The sequence below is a fragment of the Cervus canadensis genome, chromosome 8 (genome assembly GCF_019320065.1).
Source record: "Cervus canadensis isolate Bull #8, Minnesota chromosome 8, ASM1932006v1, whole genome shotgun sequence".
In the NCBI taxonomy this organism is placed as follows: Eukaryota; Metazoa; Chordata; class Mammalia; order Artiodactyla; family Cervidae; genus Cervus; species Cervus canadensis.
In genome coordinates, this window is record NC_057393.1 from 40,241,589 (window position 1) to 40,263,610 (window position 22,022).

At 42.5% G+C, this 22,022-nt stretch overlaps 1 protein-coding gene across 2 annotated transcripts in view; it reads left to right on the forward strand.

Moving 5' to 3' along the window:
- Positions 1-14,342, forward strand: part of RNLS (renalase, FAD dependent amine oxidase) — a 301,302-nt gene extending 286,960 nt beyond the window's left edge. The window contains exons 9-10 of one of the 2 annotated variants that reach the window (XM_043476086.1): positions 11,643-11,892; positions 12,616-14,342. In XM_043476086.1, the coding sequence (XP_043332021.1) occupies positions 11,643-11,771 (129 nt within the window). In that variant the 3' untranslated portion in view covers positions 11,772-11,892; positions 12,616-14,342. The remainder of the gene's footprint in view (positions 1-11,642; positions 11,893-12,615) is intronic. The other variant, XM_043476088.1, reaches the window with a different exon arrangement.
- The last annotated feature ends 7,680 nt before the right edge of the window (positions 14,343-22,022 follow it).

Consider the following 22,022-nt stretch of genomic DNA (forward strand, 5'->3'; position numbering starts at 1 on the left):
GTGCCGCTCATCTGGTATTAATGTGTGATGTTGTTAGGGAGTGTCTTCAGATGCCACTGTGATCTCTAAGGAGGCAGAGATAGTGTTCAATTTGTCCTGTCTGTATTTCTAAGATTAGGACAGGCCCATAGACCCTGGCCAACTGACATTTTGTAGACAGTGAATAAATGCATAACAGACTGACACTAGTTTGGTGCTTTCAAATTGTGGTGCTGGAGAAGACTCTTGGGAGTCCCTTGGACAGCAAGGAGATCAAACTGGTCAATCCTAAAGGAAATCAACCCTGAATATTCATTGGAGAGACTGACGTTGAAACCGAAGCTCCAGTACTTTGGCCACCTGATGTGAAGAGATGACTTACTAGAAAAGACCCTGATGCTGGGAAAGACAGAGTGGGAGAAGAAGGGGGCGACAGAGGATGAGATGGTTGGATGGCATCACTGACTCAATGGACATGAGTTTGAGCAAACTCTGGGAGATAGTGGAGGACAGGGAAGCCTGGCATGTTGTAGTCCATGGGGGACGTGACTGAGAGACTGAACAACAACTAGTTTGAACAGCTTAAAAATATACCAACTAGAGGCAAGGAAAGGTGGGCAAGGTGCGAGGTTGATGGCAAGAGGAGAACCTTTGCAAAGGTCCCCTGGATAATCCACACATCCTTGTGTGTAGGGTACTGACTCAACACAGGTTCCCTTGCTGTGGGAGAGAGGGTCGTCCTCGTAGAGGTACCAAAGTCCAGGAGAGGACAGCCAGTAGCTAGTACGTAGGAGGAGCAGTGTCATCTGAATGGAGTTGTTCAAGGGGAGGAGAAAGGAGGGGCTTCTGCCTCAATATGTCTTCTTCTGTAATTAGAGCATTCGACATGTATTCCTGAAAGGCATGTAGGTTCTTCCTTCTATTCATCCTACCTCTGGGATGACCCACATACCATGGGTAGTCACGTAAGGTAATAGTTAAAACCAAAGACTATAGCACCAGACAGATCAGGGTTCAAATCCTGGTCCATAATTCACCAAGGTGTATTATCCTGGGAAAATGTCTAAACATCTCTGAACTAACTCATTAATTAAGTAATTGAAGGAATTAAATGAGCCAGTGTGAGTAAAGTAGCTGCCACATAGCAGTTGTTCAATTTAGTCAGTAATATCATCAAAATAGGGAGTTTGGACTCCCCTTTGCAAGTGATTTAGAATGAAGCTAACTTAATAGGGAAAAAAAAAAAATACAGATGTGCCTCACAGAAATCAAGGACAGGAATGTACCTGGACCTTAGGATACCTCTGTCCTGGTCGCCTCATTTGTTCCATTCTTGTCTCTTGGCATCTTCTCTTCTCAGGTCCAGGTAGTTGGTGGAGAAAACTCACCCCTCAGCTCCTAAGCTGACATATTGCAGATTCAGATCCCCCAAAAAAGACCAACACCAGTCTTTTTCCTGGCCTTCATTGCACATTTTTGGGGGAAAGACTCTGAAGGAGTCACCTTGAATCTGGTGCTAATCCTGCTCACTCAGTTGTGGCCGAGGTCAGGCATAGGTCAGGGATAGGTCACAGCTACACAACGGCCCCTTCTGCTCCAGGGTGTGTGCTCATCGTGTCCAACTCTTTGCGACCCTGTGAACGTAGCCCACCAGGCTCCTCTGTCCATGGAATTTCCCAGGCAAGAATACTGGAGTAGGTTGCCATTTCCTCTTCCAGGGGGTCTTCCCTCCACCTGGGGCCCACTTTACTGGTGGGGAGGCTGGCAGAATGGGAGGGCAGTTGGTTGTGTGTAGGGGGTGGGGTGGTGGTAATCATCATGAAATGTACAGATGCTGCAAAAGTCACCTTCAAATTACTATGATGATGAAAACAGAGCTTTTTTAGAAATGTGAATAAATGTATGAAGTATCCTTCTGTGTGAAAAAAAACAAAACAAATATTATATATAAGTTGTAATCATAACTATAATCACTTGTAAATGTAAAGATTTATAGGGAACACAAAGAAATTGTTTTTCTGTTATGGTGATGAAATTTTAATGCCCCTTGATTTAGTAACAAAATTTTTTTAATGTGGAAAGCTCCTACAAGGATTAATAACCCTTGAGCCTTTGCCACCTAACACCTTAGCGAGGATTAGTTGACAACTGGCTGAGAGCCAGGCCCCGGGGGACAGATCCAGGCCTGGGGAAGAGGCAGAAGGGAGCAGGGACACGCCAAGGGCACTAGAGCCTAGCTTCTTGTTCCTCATCACGTATGGACACTGAGACCCTCTGCCTGGAAAGGCAGACACCTGGCTTAAGAATGCTGAAGTCCACCATCATATTTTCACAGAACGTCAATGAATTTCAGGCCAAAGACAGGGCAGCTACCATAAAACTCCTTTGGTAAATAAAAAGGCATTGGAAACATTGTGAAAGGCACCACCTGGTTTTCAGGGCAAGGCTCGTGCCAACTTCTGAAGACCCTACAGACGTCCCATAGAAACATGTCTATGGAAGCGAGTACTCCCACACTCAGCTCCCCCCAGCAGTGTCCCAGTCCATCCAGCGTTCCGTCCCTGGGTCCCACCCCTGGGCCCATTTAAGACAACCCAGGAGAAGTCTCTGTGTCAGCACAGGCACCTGGTTTTCTGAGCCCGAATGTAGGTATGTTTCTGCTCCTAGGGCCTACCTAGGGATTGGGCAGGGCAGATGGTCACTGTCATGTTAAAGCCAAAGACTCATGAAGCATCTCTGAGAGCATTCTGAGAGCTTCGCTCCTACCCCAGAGACAGACCCCTGAGACTCCAGCCTGGACAGTGACCCAGGCTCCAAAATGCAGCAGGCAAGTCACATCCATAGCCTAAGCTGCAGAGGAGAAACACTGTTTTTGAAATTGCTCAAGTTGGCTGCCCTGCGACATTGCCCAAATGTTTTCTTAAACTCTGCTTTTGTCTTCAGCAAAATTATATAAGGCCAAAGCTCCAGAAAAATTCACTTCCCCCTAAGGAGCAAGTGATCAAGGCCCAAGCATTCAATGCTTCAGCAAAGATGCTTCCTTTCCATCTTCACAACTACTGTCTTTCTTTTTTTTTTTTTTTTTTTTGAGTATAGAATCTGCCTGCAATGCAGGAGAGCTGGGCTTGATTCCTGGGTTGGGAAGATCCCCTGGAGAAGGGAAAGGCTATCCACTCCAGTATTCTGGCCTGGAGAATTCCATGGAGTGTATAGTCCATGAGGTGGCAAAGAGTTGGACACAACTGAGTGACTTTCACATTCATAGTTGATTTACAATGTTTTAGTTTCAGGTGTACAACAAAGTGAAACAGTTCTACATATAAATATACCCATTCTTTTTTTAGGTGCAAAAGGTGCCTTTCCTATATAGGCCATTACAGAGTATTGAGTAGAGCCACCAGTTCCCAGTTGGTCTTTATTAGTTATCTATTTTATGTATGCGTGCATGAGTGCTAAGTCAATTCAGTCTTTACAACCCTATGGACTGTAGCCCACCAAGCTCCTGTGTCCGTGGGATTCTCTAGGTAAGAATGCTGGAGTGGGTTGCCATGCCCTCCTCCAGGGTCTTCCTGACCCAGGGATCGAACCTGTGTCTCTTCTGTCTCCTGCATTGACAGGTGGGTTCTTTACCACTAGCACCACCTGGGAAGCCCATTCTATATATAGTAGTGTATATATGTCAATTCCAATCTCCCAATTTATCCCTTCCCCTCTTATCCCCTGGTAACCGAAAGTCCACAACTATAGTCTTAACTGAAAGTCTTAGTATCACCAGCTTGTGCAATATCAGCAGTGTTACCCTGTAGCTTAAGGCCTCTGTGTCCTATGGAGTATAGACCTACAAAGTTATCTACGTAACATATTTGTAAAATGGTCATTCATTCAGTAAGGTATTCAATTAACTAAGCACCTATTCTGTGCCCAGGAGTGAACTAGGGATGTAAAATGATGGATAAGCCTCAGCCCTGCCCCAAGGCGTCCACAGTCCAGTAGTGGAAAAAGATACCTCCATAAGCAATGACAGTGCAGGACGATAAATGCTCATAGAATTAAGGACAGAGGACTTAGTGCATCGACAGAAACTTCACAGGATCTTAGAGGGTCAAAGAAGGGTCCCAAGAGCAAAGACTGGATCTGAGGAGCCCTAAAGGAAATTAAGGATGTGGGCAAAGGAAGATGAGAAACAAAACTGCAGCCCTAAACCCTCCAGCCACGTCCTCTGACCCATCACATGTCATGAAGCCTGGTGGTGAGGCAAGCTTGCCAGTAGGACAAGCCTCTATGTCTGTAAGGAAAGCTGGATGTTGTGAGGAGCTGGGCACTCAGAAAGGAAAACAAAGGCTTTCCTTCTTCCAGGAATTATTACAAAATCAGACTTTCTGATTGGCAACTTAGAGAACTGTCTGAACTTTCTGCCATCACAAATTGGTCAAGACAGTCTGAATAGTTCATCAAATATGTAGAGTACCTACTCTGAGCCCGGGAACAGGGGGTGTGGGATAAATAACTCCTGCAAGACCAGAGAGAAGAGAAGAAAGATGGGGAAGTGTGAGGGGTGAAGGAGAGAAGGAGGGGGGAAAGTACTGGGCAGACGAGGTCACCCAGAAGCTGCTTACAAGTAGAAGCTCCCCGGCTGACTTTTATCTGACGACTGGTGACTAGCAAGCCCATCTCTGCCCAGATGATCAGGGAGGGATGCACTTGGAAGGAGGGATTCAACTCCACATAATAAAACTCTTCTTGCCAATTGTCTCTGACGTGCTTTGAAAGGAGGATAAATGCTCTGTGATGGCACACCATTGGAAGAGGCTTTATCAGTTCAGTTCAGTTCAGTTCAGTCACTCAGTCATTTCCGACTCTTTGTGACCCCATAAACTGTAGCATGTCAGGACTCCCTGTCCATCACCAACTCCCAGAGTTTACTCAAACTCATGTCCATTGAGTCGGTGATGCTATCCAACCATCTCATCCTATGTCAACCCCTTCTCCTCCCGTCTTCAATCTTTCCCAGCATCGGGGTCTTTTCAAATGAGTCAGTTCTTTGCATCAGGTGGCCAAAGTATTGGAGTTTCAGCTTCAGCATCAGTCCTTCCAATGAATATTCAGGATTGATTTCCTTTAGGATGGACTGGTTGGATCTCTTTGCTGTACAAGGGACTCTCAAGAGTCTTCTCCAACACCACAGTTCAAAAGCATCAATTCTTCGGCGCTCATCTTTCTTTATAGTCCAACTCTCACATCCATACATGACTACTGGAAGAACCATAGCTTTGACTAGACGGACTTTTGCTTTATAGGGGAGAAAAAATCTTAGAAGACCCACTTAGATTTCTCCCTAGCCTGTGCTTAACATTTGACAAAACTTACCTGAAATATGGAGGGGAAGAAACTTCAAAGGGGGTTCAGAGATTTAAGTTGCATGAGTATCTGCACTAACACACAGAGTTGAGTCACAAGAAGATACCAAACACGAAAGGTGGCATTTCAGCCTTAAGTGTATTTGTGCATGTGCATGCTCATGTGTATGTTTGTATGCATGCTGTGTAAATGTTTGCATGCATGTTTGTGTGAGCATGTGCTAGGGGGCGTTTGAAGTCTGACTTTTGGTGAACTTAAGATCTCTGTTCACTCTCACCTGACTCAAGAGTAAAAACTTCCCTGGTGGTCCAGTGGTTAAGTTTACACACTTCCACTGCAGAGGCCACAAGTTTGATCCCTGGTCAGGGAACTAAGATCCTGCATGAGACACAGTGTGGTCAAAAAAAGAAAAAACTTTTTAAAAAGAGTAAAAGGAAGAACTGTCTATTAGGTAGTTACAGAACTTCCCAATCCATTATTTGGGACTCCTTGGAAAACCCTTGTTTATAGATTTTTAGAGCTTATATTAATAGAAATGAAAACTTATTTATTAGGAGGTTTAGGGTGTGCTTGGTATGTTTATCAATGAAGAATAAAATAACTTTCATATTTCTCATTTACATATATAAAAGCTAATGGACACAAGCAGTGGAGAGGAATTGTTCAAAGTTCCATAGCTGTTCATTCTTTCATGTATAAATTCATGAAAATATCACTGAGTGTCTGCTTCATGCTAGTTGTTGTCCATGAGGCTCTGGCCAGTCCAAGTACTAGAAGGCAGTCATCTGGACTTCCAGTCCAGTGCTCTCCCTTTATATCCTGCAATCTGTATTTTTGGTACTCTTTATAAAAGTTAGAGACATCAGCCCGCCATCTTTCTGATGGGTAATAGTGGAAGAGTGATCTAATCACTAGATAGCAATCTATACCTTCTCTCTAACTATGCAAGTGTTTGGATCAAAGACAAAATCTGGAGGAAATACTTCAACCTCAAAAGACAAAACTACTGTGAATTTTAGGTTTACAGCTTTTAAAACAAGGTTGGCAGAATGGAGCAAATTGATGTGCAGTTTGCTTTTTTATCCTGTTAGATTATTGTCTGCTTTTTTTATGTTACAGAGTCTAACTAGTTAACAAACTTATACGCCTCTTTCACAGATTGTATTTTTAGGATGATGATCTCAAGCCATTAAAGTCTGGGTTAATAAAGTTATCTGTGGATCATTCCCAGAGAACTCTAAATCAGAGGACATAGTTGAGTAGTCCCAGCCAAAGGTTATATTTGGTTTGGCTGGCAGAGTGTTGGCCCACACAGCAGTTTTTAAATTTTTGAATTACTTCACAACATTTAAAAATCAGGAGATTATTATATACAAGTGAAGATTCTAACTTCTCCTAAATCAGAAGTTCTTGAAACATCAAGTCACAGTCTCACTCGCTGACAGCAATGAATTGACTAGGACTGCCTATGGGGTAGCCTCTTTAGACAGAAAAATACTGTCCAAAGTCCCCCTCACCCCACCTCTCCCCTATAACTGCCTGACTTTCATACATACACCAGGCCCTTCCAGCCCTTGAGTTCATGACTTCTGCTCAATATCAGGGGTCAAAATCTTTAAGAAGCTTGGTGGAGGCCTTCAACCAAGTTTCCCTAAGCATTGAGTGCAAAATGATTTTGGTGATCTGTGGGGTTAGAATAAAATATGCTTTAATTCACTCAACATATATTATTGTCTACTGTGTTCCAGGCACGTGCTAGGAGTGAAGGATTCAGAGATATGTAAGACTCAGTCCCTCCAGGAATCCATGGTCTAGTAAGGGAGAGAAACTTGTAAGTGATTAGAACAGTTTATCCAAATATTATGGTGAGACACGGTAGCACAAAGGTGGAAGTGACCAACTCTAATTGGAAGAATTTAAGAAATTGTAATAGAGAAAATAACTGAACTGAATGTTCAGGGTCCAACTAGGAAAACAGAAGGCATTCTAAGTAAGGTAAACGGAGCAGTTTCCTCCTATAAATTGCTAATTCAGGAACGATGGTCTTAAAATATGACCCCCAAATTATTTGATGTTTCTCCCATTGAAGGATGTGTGCTTGCCTCCCCACTCCCCCAGTCCCATTTGAATCTGGTGAACTTGTGACTGTTTCAATGAACAGAGTAGGAGAAGAGTGATGATATGTAACTTTAGAAGCTAGGACTGAATTATTCCACCAGCTTTCCTGCTTCTCTAGCTTGCAGATGGCAGATCATGAAACTTCTTGGCCACCATAACCACCTAAGCCAATTCCTATAATAAATTTACCAATCTACCTATCAATCTACCTATTATCTATTTATCATCTATCAGCTATCTATCTTATTAATTCTATTTCTCTGGAGAACCCTGACTAGTATACTTATTAATATCAAGTACCACATTTTAACATACTTCACGTAATCCTCTCTACATCTCCATGATGTTAGTGCTCTTATTGCCCCATTTTACAGATGAGAAGATTGAGACTCAGCAAGGATAATTAGCTCAAGGTCACACAGTAAATGGCAGGCCAGGGACTCTATGCCAGGCCTGTCCAGCTCTGCTACTTAGTTCTACAAACTCACTGTGTTCTTCCTAACTTAAAGTCTTCATCCATGTTGTTCCCTATGTTTGGTACTCACCTTTCCCCTCTTCACCAGGCTTCCTTCTACTCATCCATCAGAGTCAACTCATATGTTGCTCAGGGAAGCCTTTTCTATTACCACAGATGAAGCCAGTATTAATAGTTTTACCGGGTGTACCATATTTATGCTTGATCAGTTGTATGCACTTCAGTCTTTTCTGAGAATAACATCCCTTGTCTTTCTCAGGGCCCTGAATCAACCAGTACATCTCCAGCCTTATCTCTCCTTCCATCATCTCTCTTGCTTTCCTCGTTCTGGCCTTATTCACCTTCTTTCAACTCCTTAACTCATCAAGTTCTTCCTAACTTCAGGGCCTTTGCATACATCTTTCCTCTAGCATGACTTTCCCACTTCTTGGCTTGGGTAATTCCTCACCCTTCAGGCCCCAGCTTACACAGGTCACTCAAAAGTAAGTTAGGCCCCAGCCCCATATTATACCCTCTAATGGCCTCCCATATTTCTCCTCTGTGGTGCTCATCATGATTGTAATTACATGATTATTTGGCTGCTTCTGTGCTTAATGGGCTTCCCAGGCAGTGCTAGTGGTAAAGAACCTAGCTTCCAATGCAGGAGACATAAGAGATGTGGGTTCAATCCCTGGGTCTGGAAGATCCCCTGGAGAAGGGCATGGCAACCCACACCAGTATTCTTTTCTGGAGAAATCCATTGACAGAGGTGCCTGGTGGGCTATAGTCCATAGGGTCATAGAGTTGGACTTAGCATGCACACATGTGCTTCTTACCACCTCTGCCATGATACCAAATTCCACTGCTTCAGAGCATGTTTAGTAGCATTAGTCAAGCAAGTGTGTGAGCCTATCCTGGGTGTGTATGTGAGGACATGGGAAATACTCAAATGGCTTCCGTTTAAAGATCCTGGAAAACTGGAAAGTGGTTTTGCCTCTAATGGTCAGAAGTTCACAACTCCTCTCACTCACCCCACTCTTTATGAGCACCATCGGTCAAAATCAAAGGCTCTGAATGAACCACATTTTTAAAGAAAGAGCCATGTAGGAAGAGGATAAACATACCTGTACTTGGGTAGCTCCTCTTGTTTCTCAACAGTCTTTCTTCCACGAGGCCAGCACTGAGAAGCTCAGACTGAAAAATAAATGAATACATTAGGGAGGGTGCTCTAGCCTGGTGACTTTCAATCTCGTGAGTGCTCAGTCACTTCAGTCATGTCTGACTCTTTATGACCCCATGGACTGTAGCCCTCCAGAGTCCTCTGTCCATGAGATTCTCCAGGCAGGATTACTGGAGTGGGTTGCCATGCCCTCCTCCAAGAGATCTTCCTGACCCAGAGATCGAATCTGCATGTCCTGTGTCTCTTACATTGCAGATGCATTCTTTAGCCACTGAGCCACCTAGAAAGCCCCTTAGAATGACTGGAGGAGCTTTAAAAACTACTAATGCCAGGCACTCAGTGCTAGAGATTCTGAATTCTGATTCAGCCTGAGCATCAGGAGGTTTCAAAGTCCCTAAGTGATTGAGTGCGTATGAAAGCTTGAGAACTCTTGACCTAGAGTCGTGGTTCTCAGGTTTCAGTGACCTCAGAGTTACCCAAAGGGCCTTTTAAACTATGGAATGCTAGGCAGGGCCCTCTCTTTCTGGTTCAGTAGGTCTGTGTTAGGACTAGGAAATGTGTCTGCCTAACAAGTTTCCAGGTGTCAATGGTGTTGCTGACCCAGGGACCACAGTTCGAGAAGCACTGATCTAGAGAAGGAGGACAGAATAAATTGGGGCTGTGCTTCTTCGACTTGAATTTGCGTAAAAATCAGTGAAGATCTGGTTATAATCCATATTCTGGCTATGGAGGGTTGAGGGGTAGGGGTGTGGGGGGATAGTTACACAAGTTTACATTTCTAACAAGATCCCAGGTGATGCCATTGTTGCCCGTCAGCAGGCCTAAATTTGGTAGCAAGACCTGGACCGTTTGGGTCCTAGTCCTGGGACAGCATGGAGCCCAAGCCAAGGCATTTTTTCTAGCGATGCTTCATTGGGTCATGCAATCTTTATGTCCAAGCCCCGGGTATGAATAAAAAGATCTTTTGCACACCCTTATTCTCTCCTTGTATATTTCCCTCCATGACTGCAGGGAAAGGAGTCTGATTAAGAATAGGATTCATGTGTTTCTATGTCCCTACCCCTGCCCCACCTCAAACCATCTTAATCTCACCGTTATTTGCAACAAACAATACAATGGACAGTTATTTGGGTCAACTGCTTACCATTTTTGCCTAATTACCATACAATAAAAAAAATTAGTCAAAACACATGTCAGATTAGCTTGGTGAGCTTTATTTGATTATAAGAGTAACCTCCACTCTTGATGCTGCAACCTTCATGGCTGGTTACACATGTAAAATGATTGTCTGCTCACAACTTCAAAACATCAGAGGGAACACTGGGCATTAGAGACATGTAATGATTTCCTGCAGTAAGGGAATGGTTAAAACTGTGTTTGCTAGTTTGAGGGGAAGGGGGCTGTCTATATTTCTCCATCTTCCAATGTCCTAAACATAAGAGGAGGAGAGGGGCAGGATCAGGAAGAGAAAAAAATGGGATTTAGATAAATGTGATAAATCTGTTCTATTACTTACATTACAGACTGAATGTGTTTAAAAAAAAAAAAACCCTCAATCTAGAGCAATTGCTACAAATCACACATCCCTGATTATATGGCAGTATTCCTAGTGGGAAAGCCAGAGTAGTGAAGGATGGATTTTAGCATGTACTATGCGTTTATTTATGGTACAGCACATCATCAAACAACACTTCACAGCCTCTAAGCTGGCAAACCAGAGGGCTTTGAAGAGAAATAATGAGCTGAGAGGTTCATGACACGCTATTAAAAAGTTTGTGATTGGATTTGGAAAATCAGATGGGTCTCCAAGGAAAGAGACCATTTCTGAGCCATTGCACTCAGAATATTTTTTGAGCTCTAGAGCAGATATTTATGAAAAGAGAGAGTTGTTTTTGTCTCCAATCCAGGTTCTGACTCTGATGTACAGCGGGGAAGCCGCTTTGCACTGCAGACCTGAAGTTCTGGAATAACCATGATGTCACCTTTTTCTACCGTTCTGCTACCACTGCACAGAGGCGCACTATTAGCCCTGTGATGTCTTCACTTAATTCTCCCCTATGTGGGTTGCAAGTGCAGCCAAAACAAAGTTGGCAGGGGGCTTTACAGCCACTGAATTGCTCAAGGTGCTGCAGGGTTCAGTGAGATTGGGGAGACCAGGTCAGGAGACATTAAGAACAAAAAGATAGAAAGAAAAGGCACCGGGACAGTGGGGTTTCCAGTTGCCTGGTCTATGATTTCCAAATCAAGCCTTTGGGCTTCCGATCAGTGATTTGATGCTCTGTTAGCACCTCTGAGATATTCAGTGTTTTCTCTGGCAGACGTGATGAGACGAAGCACCCTGTTCTGAGTGGTGAGTCGTGGATGGAATCCCTCACACTAAATTAGAAAGGAGACATTTTAGGATATGAGTTCATGAAAGACAAGAGTTTTGAAATGAAAAAAAAAAAAAAAAAGTACACACACACAGTAACACATAACTAGGCCAGTACAGGATGCATTTGCGGTTAAGCCATTTTCCCATTGCAGATGACATTTTAACGCTTTGATTCCCAGAGTCCTCCTGCTCACACCCAGTGGGAAAAGATGCCTTTGAGGCATGCAGCTGCCGCCCTAAAACCAGACTGCGCCAGAGGTAGAAGGAGGAAGTTCTGGCTACCCGCAATCTCAAACCCTTCAACCTGAGATCAGTCTGTGACTCCTCTTCTCCTCTCCAGCAATGTCATGACATAAACGCATAACCCTTGCTCCCAGAAGATCTTTTGAATCAAACCAACGTTGGAGCCAAGCAATTACACCATGAAAGGTGACTTGTGATCATTAGGGGAAAATAAAGGGGGAGTAGGGTGGATAAACTGTTAGGCTAATCAAAAACAAGTAGCTGTTGTTTCTTCTTCAGCTTTCCTCACAAAAGTCACAAGGATGATGGTACATTTTCTGCTCCAACCAAACTCTGAAATGTGCATGTGTGGGTTTCATTGGCGCAAAACTGTTCTTTTTTTTTTCTTTCACTGTGGGAAAATGAACTTATTTTCAGTCACCCCTGACATCTGACCACTCGACTGATCACGAGGACACTGTGGTAAACCACAGCTCAACTTGAAATTATCTCTTTCAGGCATGGTTCCTGTATTTTGGATGGCATCAGCCCTGGCTGCCCAGCTTTGCTCAGCTTGCCTCTCTAGGGGTTCCATTTTCACTTTCCTCCGTCCACTCAAAGAGAGTGGTCTTATTCTAGGATCTTTCAACTGGGCTCGTCCTCAAAATAAGCTGAAGACAAAAAAAACGACACCAGCATTCCCAGCCAAAGCCCTAAAAGTGGCCGATTTATACATAGTGTTCTTTTTTAAAAAGGGCGGGGGTGCAGCGTGGAAAGCCTAAAAACTTTAAACATCCTGGAAAGAAAATCAAAAAAAAGAAAAGAAAAAAAGCCGATTCTCCCGATTAATATCAGGATGATCCAGCAGGGTTGATACACATTCCTTCTGTTTGAATCATCTTGTTTTTTGTATCTGTTTTACACCTCCAGGATCCTGCCATCTGCCCACTCTAAAGAAACTCAGCAGTTCGGTCCAAAAACAATGGCTGGAAGGCAATCATTTTGAACAAACTCAAGAGGTGGACTTTTCTGCACTCTCCTGGTTACTGCTATGCTCCCCGGAGGAGAGACAGTGAGGGATGACCCTGAGGCTCAGGCTTTGGGGGGCTCTCCTCCTAAATAAACCCCACCCCCCAACCCCAGAGCCCTGTCATGGCTTAGTTTGACAAGAGAGGACTTCGTGTACAGATCTGGCTGCCTTCAGGGCTGAGGAAGGAGGAGGAGGAGAGGTGGGCGGCTCCCCGGGCAGTACTGTCCTCCTCTGATCTGCGTGTGTCACTGGAATGTAGGTCGGCCTTCGCTGGACAACTTGATGGAGGCTGGAAGCATGTGGACCCCATACGGGGTCCCCCTCACTCTCTTCCTGCTCAAGACGGGAGTTAAGAGGCCCAAAGAACGCAGAGAGGCCATCAAGACAAGCGAAAGTGGTCGTTCGTTTCGCTCGCAAAAGCCTGGGAAATCTAAAGCTTAGCAAAGGCTTTATCAGTCCTGGAGCTGAGCCAAGGAGCAGGCTGAAGTTCAGCTGGCCGGGCCCAACGCAGCTGCTGGCTCTGCACGCTTCCCACAGGGACTTTTCCTCGGCCCTCTGATTTAGACAGCGAACGGGATGGGTGATGTGCATGTAGCTGTCGAGGGTGATTGGAGAAACAGAATGACTGGCAATTACCGAGCAGTTCAGGTGGAGGTATAGAGTGCAGAGAAGGTCTCCTTTCCAGCAGTAAAACGAAGTGTCGGTGAAAGGGCAGCTGTCCTTGTGGAAAGGCTGTAACTTTAAAGGGATATTGGCCAAGGCTTTCTGCTGAACCTTCAGGCTTGGTCACTTGCCTTTCCCCCACAGTTCAGAGGGAAAGAGATAGTCCATGAATTGAATTTTTCTTGTGAATTAAAACATCGATGTCCTGGTTTGGGGTAACGAGCATTGCCAAGCTAGTGCTGAGCAGGCAGAAAGGAGGGATACGACGAATGCTTTGCCTTCGGGGCAAGGCAGAAAAAAATGTTCACAAAAGAGCATCATTCCACTGATTGTTCAAGGTCACCAGACTGTGCATGCTCAAAATGGGACTCAAGACTCCCAAATCCCAGTGTCTGATTAATTGTCCTTTGACTAAAACAATGAAAGTAAAATGGATTAGCAAAAACGGTTGCTCCAGGCCAAGAAGTTCAGGAAGCAGAGTCTCAAGCAAAGTAGGATTTTCTTTAATTAGGTTGAAGGCCTTGGTAATAATGCTGTAAATATGAAATTGTCATGTGAACAGTAGGTATAGTGGTGATTCTGTTTTATCATGCCAGTAAAAAAATGGTGAGTGTTGATGTGCCGTGGTGCTGGCACTGAGCAAGGCATTTTCCCTATGCTATGTGAATTAACCCTCACAAGTACCTGGTAAGTATGATAGCCACTATATTACTGATGGGGCTAACACTGATTAAAGTTTTTGACTTGATGTGTATGTGGTGAACTAGGATTCAATTTTAGGTTTCTGACTTCCATGTTTCACAACCACGTGGCTTATTCTGTGTATTCATATCTAGGTTGATTGTTGTAAAGTATAAATTTCTAGATGAGAAAAACTCTGAGCTAAAACAGAGTTAAGTGTTGTTGCTCAGTCGTGTCCGACTCTTTGTGACCCTCATGGACTGTTTCCCACCAGGCTTCTCTGTCCATGAGATTCTTCAGGCAAGAATACTGGTGTAGGTTGCCATGCTCTTCTCCAGAGAATCTTCCTGACCCAGGGATCAAACCTGGGTTCCCTGCATTGCAGGCAGATTCTTTACCATCTGAGCTACCAGGGGGAGATAAAACAGAGGTTTCTTTGAATTACCTACTTGCAATAGTTTGCCTAAATATGAAGGTAGTGGGGTTGGTAATGAAATGCTAGCATTCTTTTTAATTAATAGTGTGCAGGTTTATAAATAAACTCTGTGAGGAAGACAATATGTACCCTTGATATTTGAAGTGCATGGAGATGTCCAGACATAAAATAGTTTGGCTCTTATAAGAGGAAAATAGTGGTTTGAAAAGTTGGAAAGTTAAAGATATTAGCACACAGGGTGTTCAGTGCTGAGTGCCTGTTGACAAAGCAGGAAGAGTGAAGCTAATTCAGTTAATTTCTTATTTGAAGGGTGTGGCTGCTGACCTTTCTTCAAATAGAGGGAAAAGACATAGAATCCTATTTTCTCAATTTTTTTATCTTTCATTTTGATGAAGCAAAAGACATGGGGGTATTAAAATAACAGTGCTAGTAATATTAAAGATGAAAAATGGACTGCACCTGCCTGAAGGGTATCTTGTGGTCCAGAAGTAGAGGCAGACACATAAACAAAACAGCATGGTAGATGAAAAATATGAATATGTACCAGGCCCAAAAAAGAGAGGTACGTAATTACCTAAAGAGAGGTCAGGAAAAGCTTCACAAAGGAGGAAAACTTGAGCTGGAATTTAAAGATTTTAACTAAGTGGATAATGGAAGAAAAAAGCAAAGTCTGTACAAAGGCACAGAGCATGAAATGAGCTGACATTTTGGGGCCCAGAAGGAATCTGATATTGCTGGAGGGCAGAGCAGACGGACTAAGTGTGTAGAGATGAACTGGCAAAGTAGTTGGGAGGCCGGGCCTTGGCTGTGGTGTGGTGAGCCACTGATGGGTTTTCGAAAGTGGATTTGAGTTTCCAAAAAATTACTCTTGTGGTGCTGTCAAGAATGAATGGTTGGTCATCTGATCAACAAAATGAAAAGCCGGTTGTTCCAAAAAAGTAATTAAATAGACAAACTCCTGCATGATTGATTTTTTTTTTAAGAGGCAGAAATAAACAGGGCTAGATATGAAAAGGGACACTGAAGCAGAAAAAGTAAATATTTAAAAGTCATAAGGGAATGACATGAACAGTTGCAGACCAATATATTTGAAATACTGGTACACCATACAATTTTTAGAAAGCATAAACTATGGAAATAAACTTGAGAAGAAACTGACACTGAATAAATCTATGACCAGTAAGGGGGAAAAATTAACTCAACAATCAAAAATATACCACAAAGACTACTAGCTCCAGAAGGTTTTGTGGACATTTTTTCCCCAAAAAATTTCAAGGAAGAAATAATAACCCCTAACAAATAGCCATTCTAGGGAATACAAAATGAGAGAAAACTGGCCAATGTGTTTTATAAAGTCATTACAATCCTGATGTCAAAACCAGACAAGGACAAAATAAGACTCAATCTCACATATGGACAAAGGTGCAAAAATATTAAATAAATATAAGCAAGAAATCCAAAATGAGTGGGTATATATTATATAAATAGCATATAAAATATGTTTCATATGGATGCAAGAATTGTTTAACATAAGAAAATCAATCATATAATTTATCACATTGACATATTACAATTGATAATGGGACACATTCAGGAAAATCCTGTTCCTATTCATAATTTTAAAAAATATTTTGCCAACTGATTTGAATCCTAGCTTTATGGCTTATTAGTTATTATATTTTAGTGCACGTAAAGACATTCTGAGCTTGGTACAAAAAAGGAAGCTAGTAGATGAGAAGAAAGAGAATGGAGGCAGATAGAATGATTAGGAGGTCATTGTGGCAAAGCCAGGTGTGAGACACACCCTTTGGAGGCCAGAGGAAAGTCCTGATGGTAGAGACAGTTGTTGCTCAGTCTCTCAGTCATGTCTGACTTTTTGCAATCTCATGGACCACAGAGCACCAGGCCTCCCGGGTCCTCTATCATCTCCCAAAACCTACTCAAACTCATGTCCATCAAGTCAGTGATGCCATCCAACCATCTCATCCTCTGTCATCCCCTTCTCCTCCTGCCTTCAGTCTTCCCCAGCATCACGGTCTTTTCTAATGAATCAGCTGTTTGCATCAGGTGGCCAAAGTATTGGAGCTTCAGCTTCAGCATCAGGCCTTCCAGTGAATATTCAGGACTGATTTCCTTTAGAATGGACTGGTTGGATCTCCTTGCAGTCCAAGGGACTCTCAAGATTGAGTCTTCTCCAACACCACAGTTCAAAAGCATCAATTCTTTGGCGTTCAGCCTTCTTTATGGTCCAACTCTCACATCCACATATGACTACTGGTAGAGACAGAGGGAGGGCAAATTTCAGCAATAGTTAAGAGAAAGACTGATAGAAGCTGTTAATTGACTGGATATGGGAGAAGGATCATAATGAGGAGTCCCTTATGACTCCCAGCTTTCTGAATTAGGTGGCTCTGTGGATGGTAATTCAATTAGTCAAAATTGAAAATGCAGTTTGAAGGGTTTGTTTTTTTTTTTTTAATGATATATATATTTATTTATTTTCAATTTTTGGCTGTTCTGGGTCTTTGTTGCTGCACACAGGCTTTCTCTAGTTGTGATGAGCGGGGGCTACTCTTCGTTGCTGTGCGTGACCTTCTCGTGTGATTTGAAGGTTTTTCTGGTATCAGCAAAGGGGAAGTCTTGCATGAGGGGGACATTACTAAGAGAAATGAGTGCCATCAGCCTGAAAAAGAGCTTTTGCCATCACTGGGTTTCAATTAATAACAGGAGAGAGAGAGAGGAGAATTACCAGATTTTGAAGCCCACAGTAGAGCTGGGCCTGACAAAGTTGCCACTTAATGTTTACTGAACTTGGCCAAAGATACCAACAGTGTACAGAGTGTATGAATGAGTAAGGAGCTGAGGCTTTTGTGTATCCAGCATCACAGTAAGCAAGAAAAAATAAAGTCTACCACGGAATAGTTAATCTAGGGTTAAGAAGTACCTAATAATGGTAATATTGCCGATACCAATATTTTTAACATTGAAAACAGAGCAAAGAGGGAAAGATGTTTCTGTTTTCTTAAATCTTGCTCTATCACATATTTTGTTGTTTTTCTAAATAGTTATTACATCTTTGCATTAAAAATTAAGCTTTGTTCACAACAGATTTAATCTGTATAGGAAGTCACAAAATTTGTAATACTTTGGTCCTCAGTGATTCCCATGTGCCCAAGGCACTGTGTTCATAGGCTGGCAGCTACCAGAATAACCTTTTTCTTCCCCCTTCATTTCCTCAGTTTGCTCTCCCAACTTCGTTATATCAACATATATCCCACTTATTATGCTGTGACTTGAATACATATCAAAATCTGTAGAAGTAAACCAAATGAAATCACCACTTTCCTATGTATGTGCAAAGTGTCCAGAAAGTCATTGGCTGGCTAAACATCCCACCACCCATTCTTTTCCCAGTGGACAAGACTACAGAGCATGGAAGGCAACTTGGAAGCAGTCATCCTAGAGAAGGCAGCATCAGGCAGCTGCCAACCAGTTTCATTAATAGGAAGACCAGTCTTCCCTGAGGCAGTTGAGAATGATGATGACTTCATTGGGCTTTAAGGAAATTCATTCAGGCATGAATTGGGTGGAGAGTGCTGGAAAAGTACAAGTGGCCCGTCTAGAGTTTGGTAATTATTTCACAACTGCCTGGTGCCTAAACCTTTGGGACACCAGATTACAGATGGCATTACCAGGGACAAAACCCAGATCAGAGGGAGAATATACTAGAACCCTTTGCCAGGAGCAATCTCCTGCCATAACCATCCAAGTGGCAGGATCCACCGCAGGACAAAGGAACTTTTGAAAGGGACTTGAAAAAAGAGTTCAGTTACTCTGCGGTTAACCCATCAAAGACGTCTTCCTGTAACCCAGAGGACAGCAGGCCTCGACATGTGCTGGCCATTTGGAAAACAGATTCATATGGAGTAGATCAAACATTTCAGGAGAGCCCCTTGCCTTGAAAAGATGGAGCCTTATGAAAATCATTAAGCAATTCGTTGATATTTATTTGCTTACACTGTGCTTTAGCAAAGCAAGCAGGAAGATGAGGATAAGAACCATTGACCCAGTTTCAGAGGCCCTAGTTCAGGAATGAAGGATTCCCTTACACACTTGATTTTAAAGAGCCTTTTAAGAAGACATCCTACCACACAGCTGGCATGGGGAGGCCGTCTTGGCTCCCTCCGACTGTGTATTAGGTTAACAACCACCTCAAGCTTCTTAGAAACCTAGAAATCCCCAGGCTGTTAAAGGAATTCCACAGGGCTAAGAAAATGCTTGCAATCACAGCACTTGAAGCAGAAAAATATTTCCAAACATCTTACTTTCTCACTCTGTGTTGCTTTGTGTAACCCACTCCCAGCCTCCTAAAACCCGGGTGGCTCCACAGCATACCCAATAATCTGTCCTTCTTAATGAGCCAGAACTCTTCATTCATGGCTTGGGTCCATGGACTTGGGAATGAACAAGAAGTGAGTCTGTGTTTTCACATTGGGAATTACCACGTTATTTATTGTGCACGAGGTTCTTCTAAAGTAATTCCGCTGTCTGATGCGGGGAACCTCTCTTGCTATAAAGTTTAAGGAAGTGGCCCCTCCAGAATCTTCGGTCTCTTAGCCTCAACTTCCCTTTCACTCAGATACAAAGTTTCTATGAGTGGAGAAGGTATCAGTAGAATGTCATCATTCTTACACTTGGGCTTTCAAGTGATCTGTTCTCTGGGAGGGGCCAGCTGTATCGCCTCAGAGGCACTGGGGAGTCGGTTGGCTCTTGAAAGCTGAGATCAACTTCTCCCAGAACATGACAGAGGTTGAAAAATCTGTCCTCCAAATAGTCAACACATATGTTCTGAAATTCATTAAGTTCCAAAATCAAAAAACAAATTTAAAAGATCCAACATTGGTTCTTGTACAAAGCAGATACTCAAGGAATGCTTGTTGACTGATGAATTTCTTAGCTGATAAATATGAGAAATACAGTCTGTTGTGTACCACATGGCAGCTGAGGTTGCTAGGAAGACATTTGTCCCCAATTTGTCATTATACAAGTTTTAGAAAATGAGTTACCTAAACCCTACCTGTGTTTGAAGGACAACTTTCCTCACAAAGCTTTCCTGATCCTCTGTGCTTTGTCATTTTTGGAGGGAGACGATTGTCACTTGCCTTTGAGTTGTTAATTAACTTTTTGTTACCTTCCCAACTTCATGGTCCTGCAAAGGAAAAGTTCTGTCTTATTTTTTGTTGCTTAAATTTTAGGGGTGGCCCCCTCAGGATCCAACATGGACTTTTGCACAAATCACTCAATAACTATTTGTTGCCAGATCAATTCATTCTCTGATAGATGTTAAAAATATAGTCTGGTCTGTACCTTTTGACAGCTGAAGTTGCAGTACACAAAAAGTGTCATTCTCTGCTATTTTTTTACAGTCTGTATTTAGAAGAAATGTTGTCTTAGAAGAGCTTTTCTGTGATCTCAAGTTAGGCTTAGATACCAGAATTTAAGAGGGAATGATGTGTTTTGTGCAGTAAAATAAGATAACAAGTGTACAGATATTCCAACACCGCAGTGACATTTTTGTTGATTGACAGAGACGCTGATTAATTTCTAATAGGCTCATAACAGCCATTTCTGAGAAGCCTTTGATAGGAGAGATACTTTGTAGATGAACTAATTAGGCTTTTAGAATACAAGACCTAGTCTTGATGCTTCTTGTACTAAGAAAGAAGCAAGGAATAAAAGGAGGGGGAGAGAGAGAGCAAGTGAGGAAAAAGAAAAAGAAAGGAGGAAAGGGAGGGAGGGAGAAAGAAACTGTTAAAATATCCACATACATGATCTAACCACTTATTAACTAATGACTTGCATACATAACAAATATGTCAATATAGGAAGTTGAATGAAATAAGAAATTCTAACCCCAGAAATGGAATTTGAGGATCTTTCTCCTACAAAACGTTGTTATCAGTGACCACTTTGCCCGGTGCCATCCTACTTCCAGGCCTAAGGAAAGCCCATTGTGGGAGTTTACCTAAACACTGAACTGCTAAGAGGCATTCTGTGTATCAGGGCTTCAGCTGGGGGTGTTCTTCCAAAAGAGGCCCAGAAAATGGGCCTTTACTGACACTTGCTCTTCTTGTCATCCCAACGATAGCCTTCCCCCACAGCAGGTGTTGATTCCTTTCAGTGGACTCTGTAGGCATCCTCACATTTAATGACTCCATGGAGGTAGAGCCTGTCTTTTTTATTTGAGGAGGGCTGATACACGAGAGATGCTCAATACCTATTTGTTGAGAAAGTACATTTTCATATCAGCCCCATGAAATAACAGTAGGAGGCTTGTTTACTGGCTGGGGAAATGCAAATGTGAAGAGAATAAGTCAGTTGCTTGAGATCTCCACTGAGCCCTGATTTTTTTCCACTGGCTCTCTGAGTAGCATCTCTGCTGAGTCACCTGTGAGAAGGCAACCATCTACCTTGGTATGCCATCATTATATCTGAAGTGCTACTTTCTGGGGTATCCCTTCCTTTTGCTGATTAGTTAAAAACAACAACAACAAGCATTTTGATCCCTTGAAGATGATTAGCTATTTAAAAAAAAGCTAAACCATCAAGGCTATATAATAGTCTTTTTCCTGTGAACTTTTTTTTCCTAAATCAGAAAATGGTTACTTAGGCCCCCATAAAAACAGCTCAGAGATCTACCTCTTCTTCCTTTACCAAGACTTCCTTCACATGGAAAGTGGCTTGTACTCCACGGAGTGTGCCAACAGCGTTTACAGGCTGCCAAAGTTTTCTGCCTCTTTCTTAAAAGAGCCACGGCTTTTCTTTTCAGAACTTTATGACACAAGCAAAACCCAGTCACTTTCAAACACTGTTATACCTCAGTTTCCTTAAAATATTTTAGAAAACTTCCCATATCTTATTAAAGTATTAAAGTATAATACAAGTTTTCAATATCTATCTTCACATAAATACTCTACTGAAAGAACAAAAATTTCTAAAGAGGTAGACAAATATTGATCAGGAACTACCAAAAACTTCCTATATCATTTCTTAATTAAGCACGTGTGTTATATTTGCACATACAAGAGTACACAGAGATAACAAGGGCTCAAAATAGCACATGCCTCCCCAAACCAAAACCTGTGTTTTAGCAAAACACATTTCAGTACCATTCCACATGTGTTATACTTTTATAATATAAATAAAGGGAAAAATGGAGTAATTAGTTTACCTATCAGTCCATGTTGCTTCTCTGATAGCTCAGTGGTAAAAAATCCATCTGCAATGCAGGAGACACAGGTTCAATCCCTGGGTAGGGAAGATTCCCTGGTGGAGGAAATGGCAACCTACTCTAGTATTCTTGGCTGGGAAATCCCATAGACTAGGAGCCTGGCAGGTTACAGTCCTTGGGGGTCACAGGGTCTGAGATGACTGAACACTCGCATAATCCATATTGGCCATTTTTACTGAATTAAACATTGCCAAAGATTGTATATCAATGAAAAAACTTGGAGGAAAAAATAATAG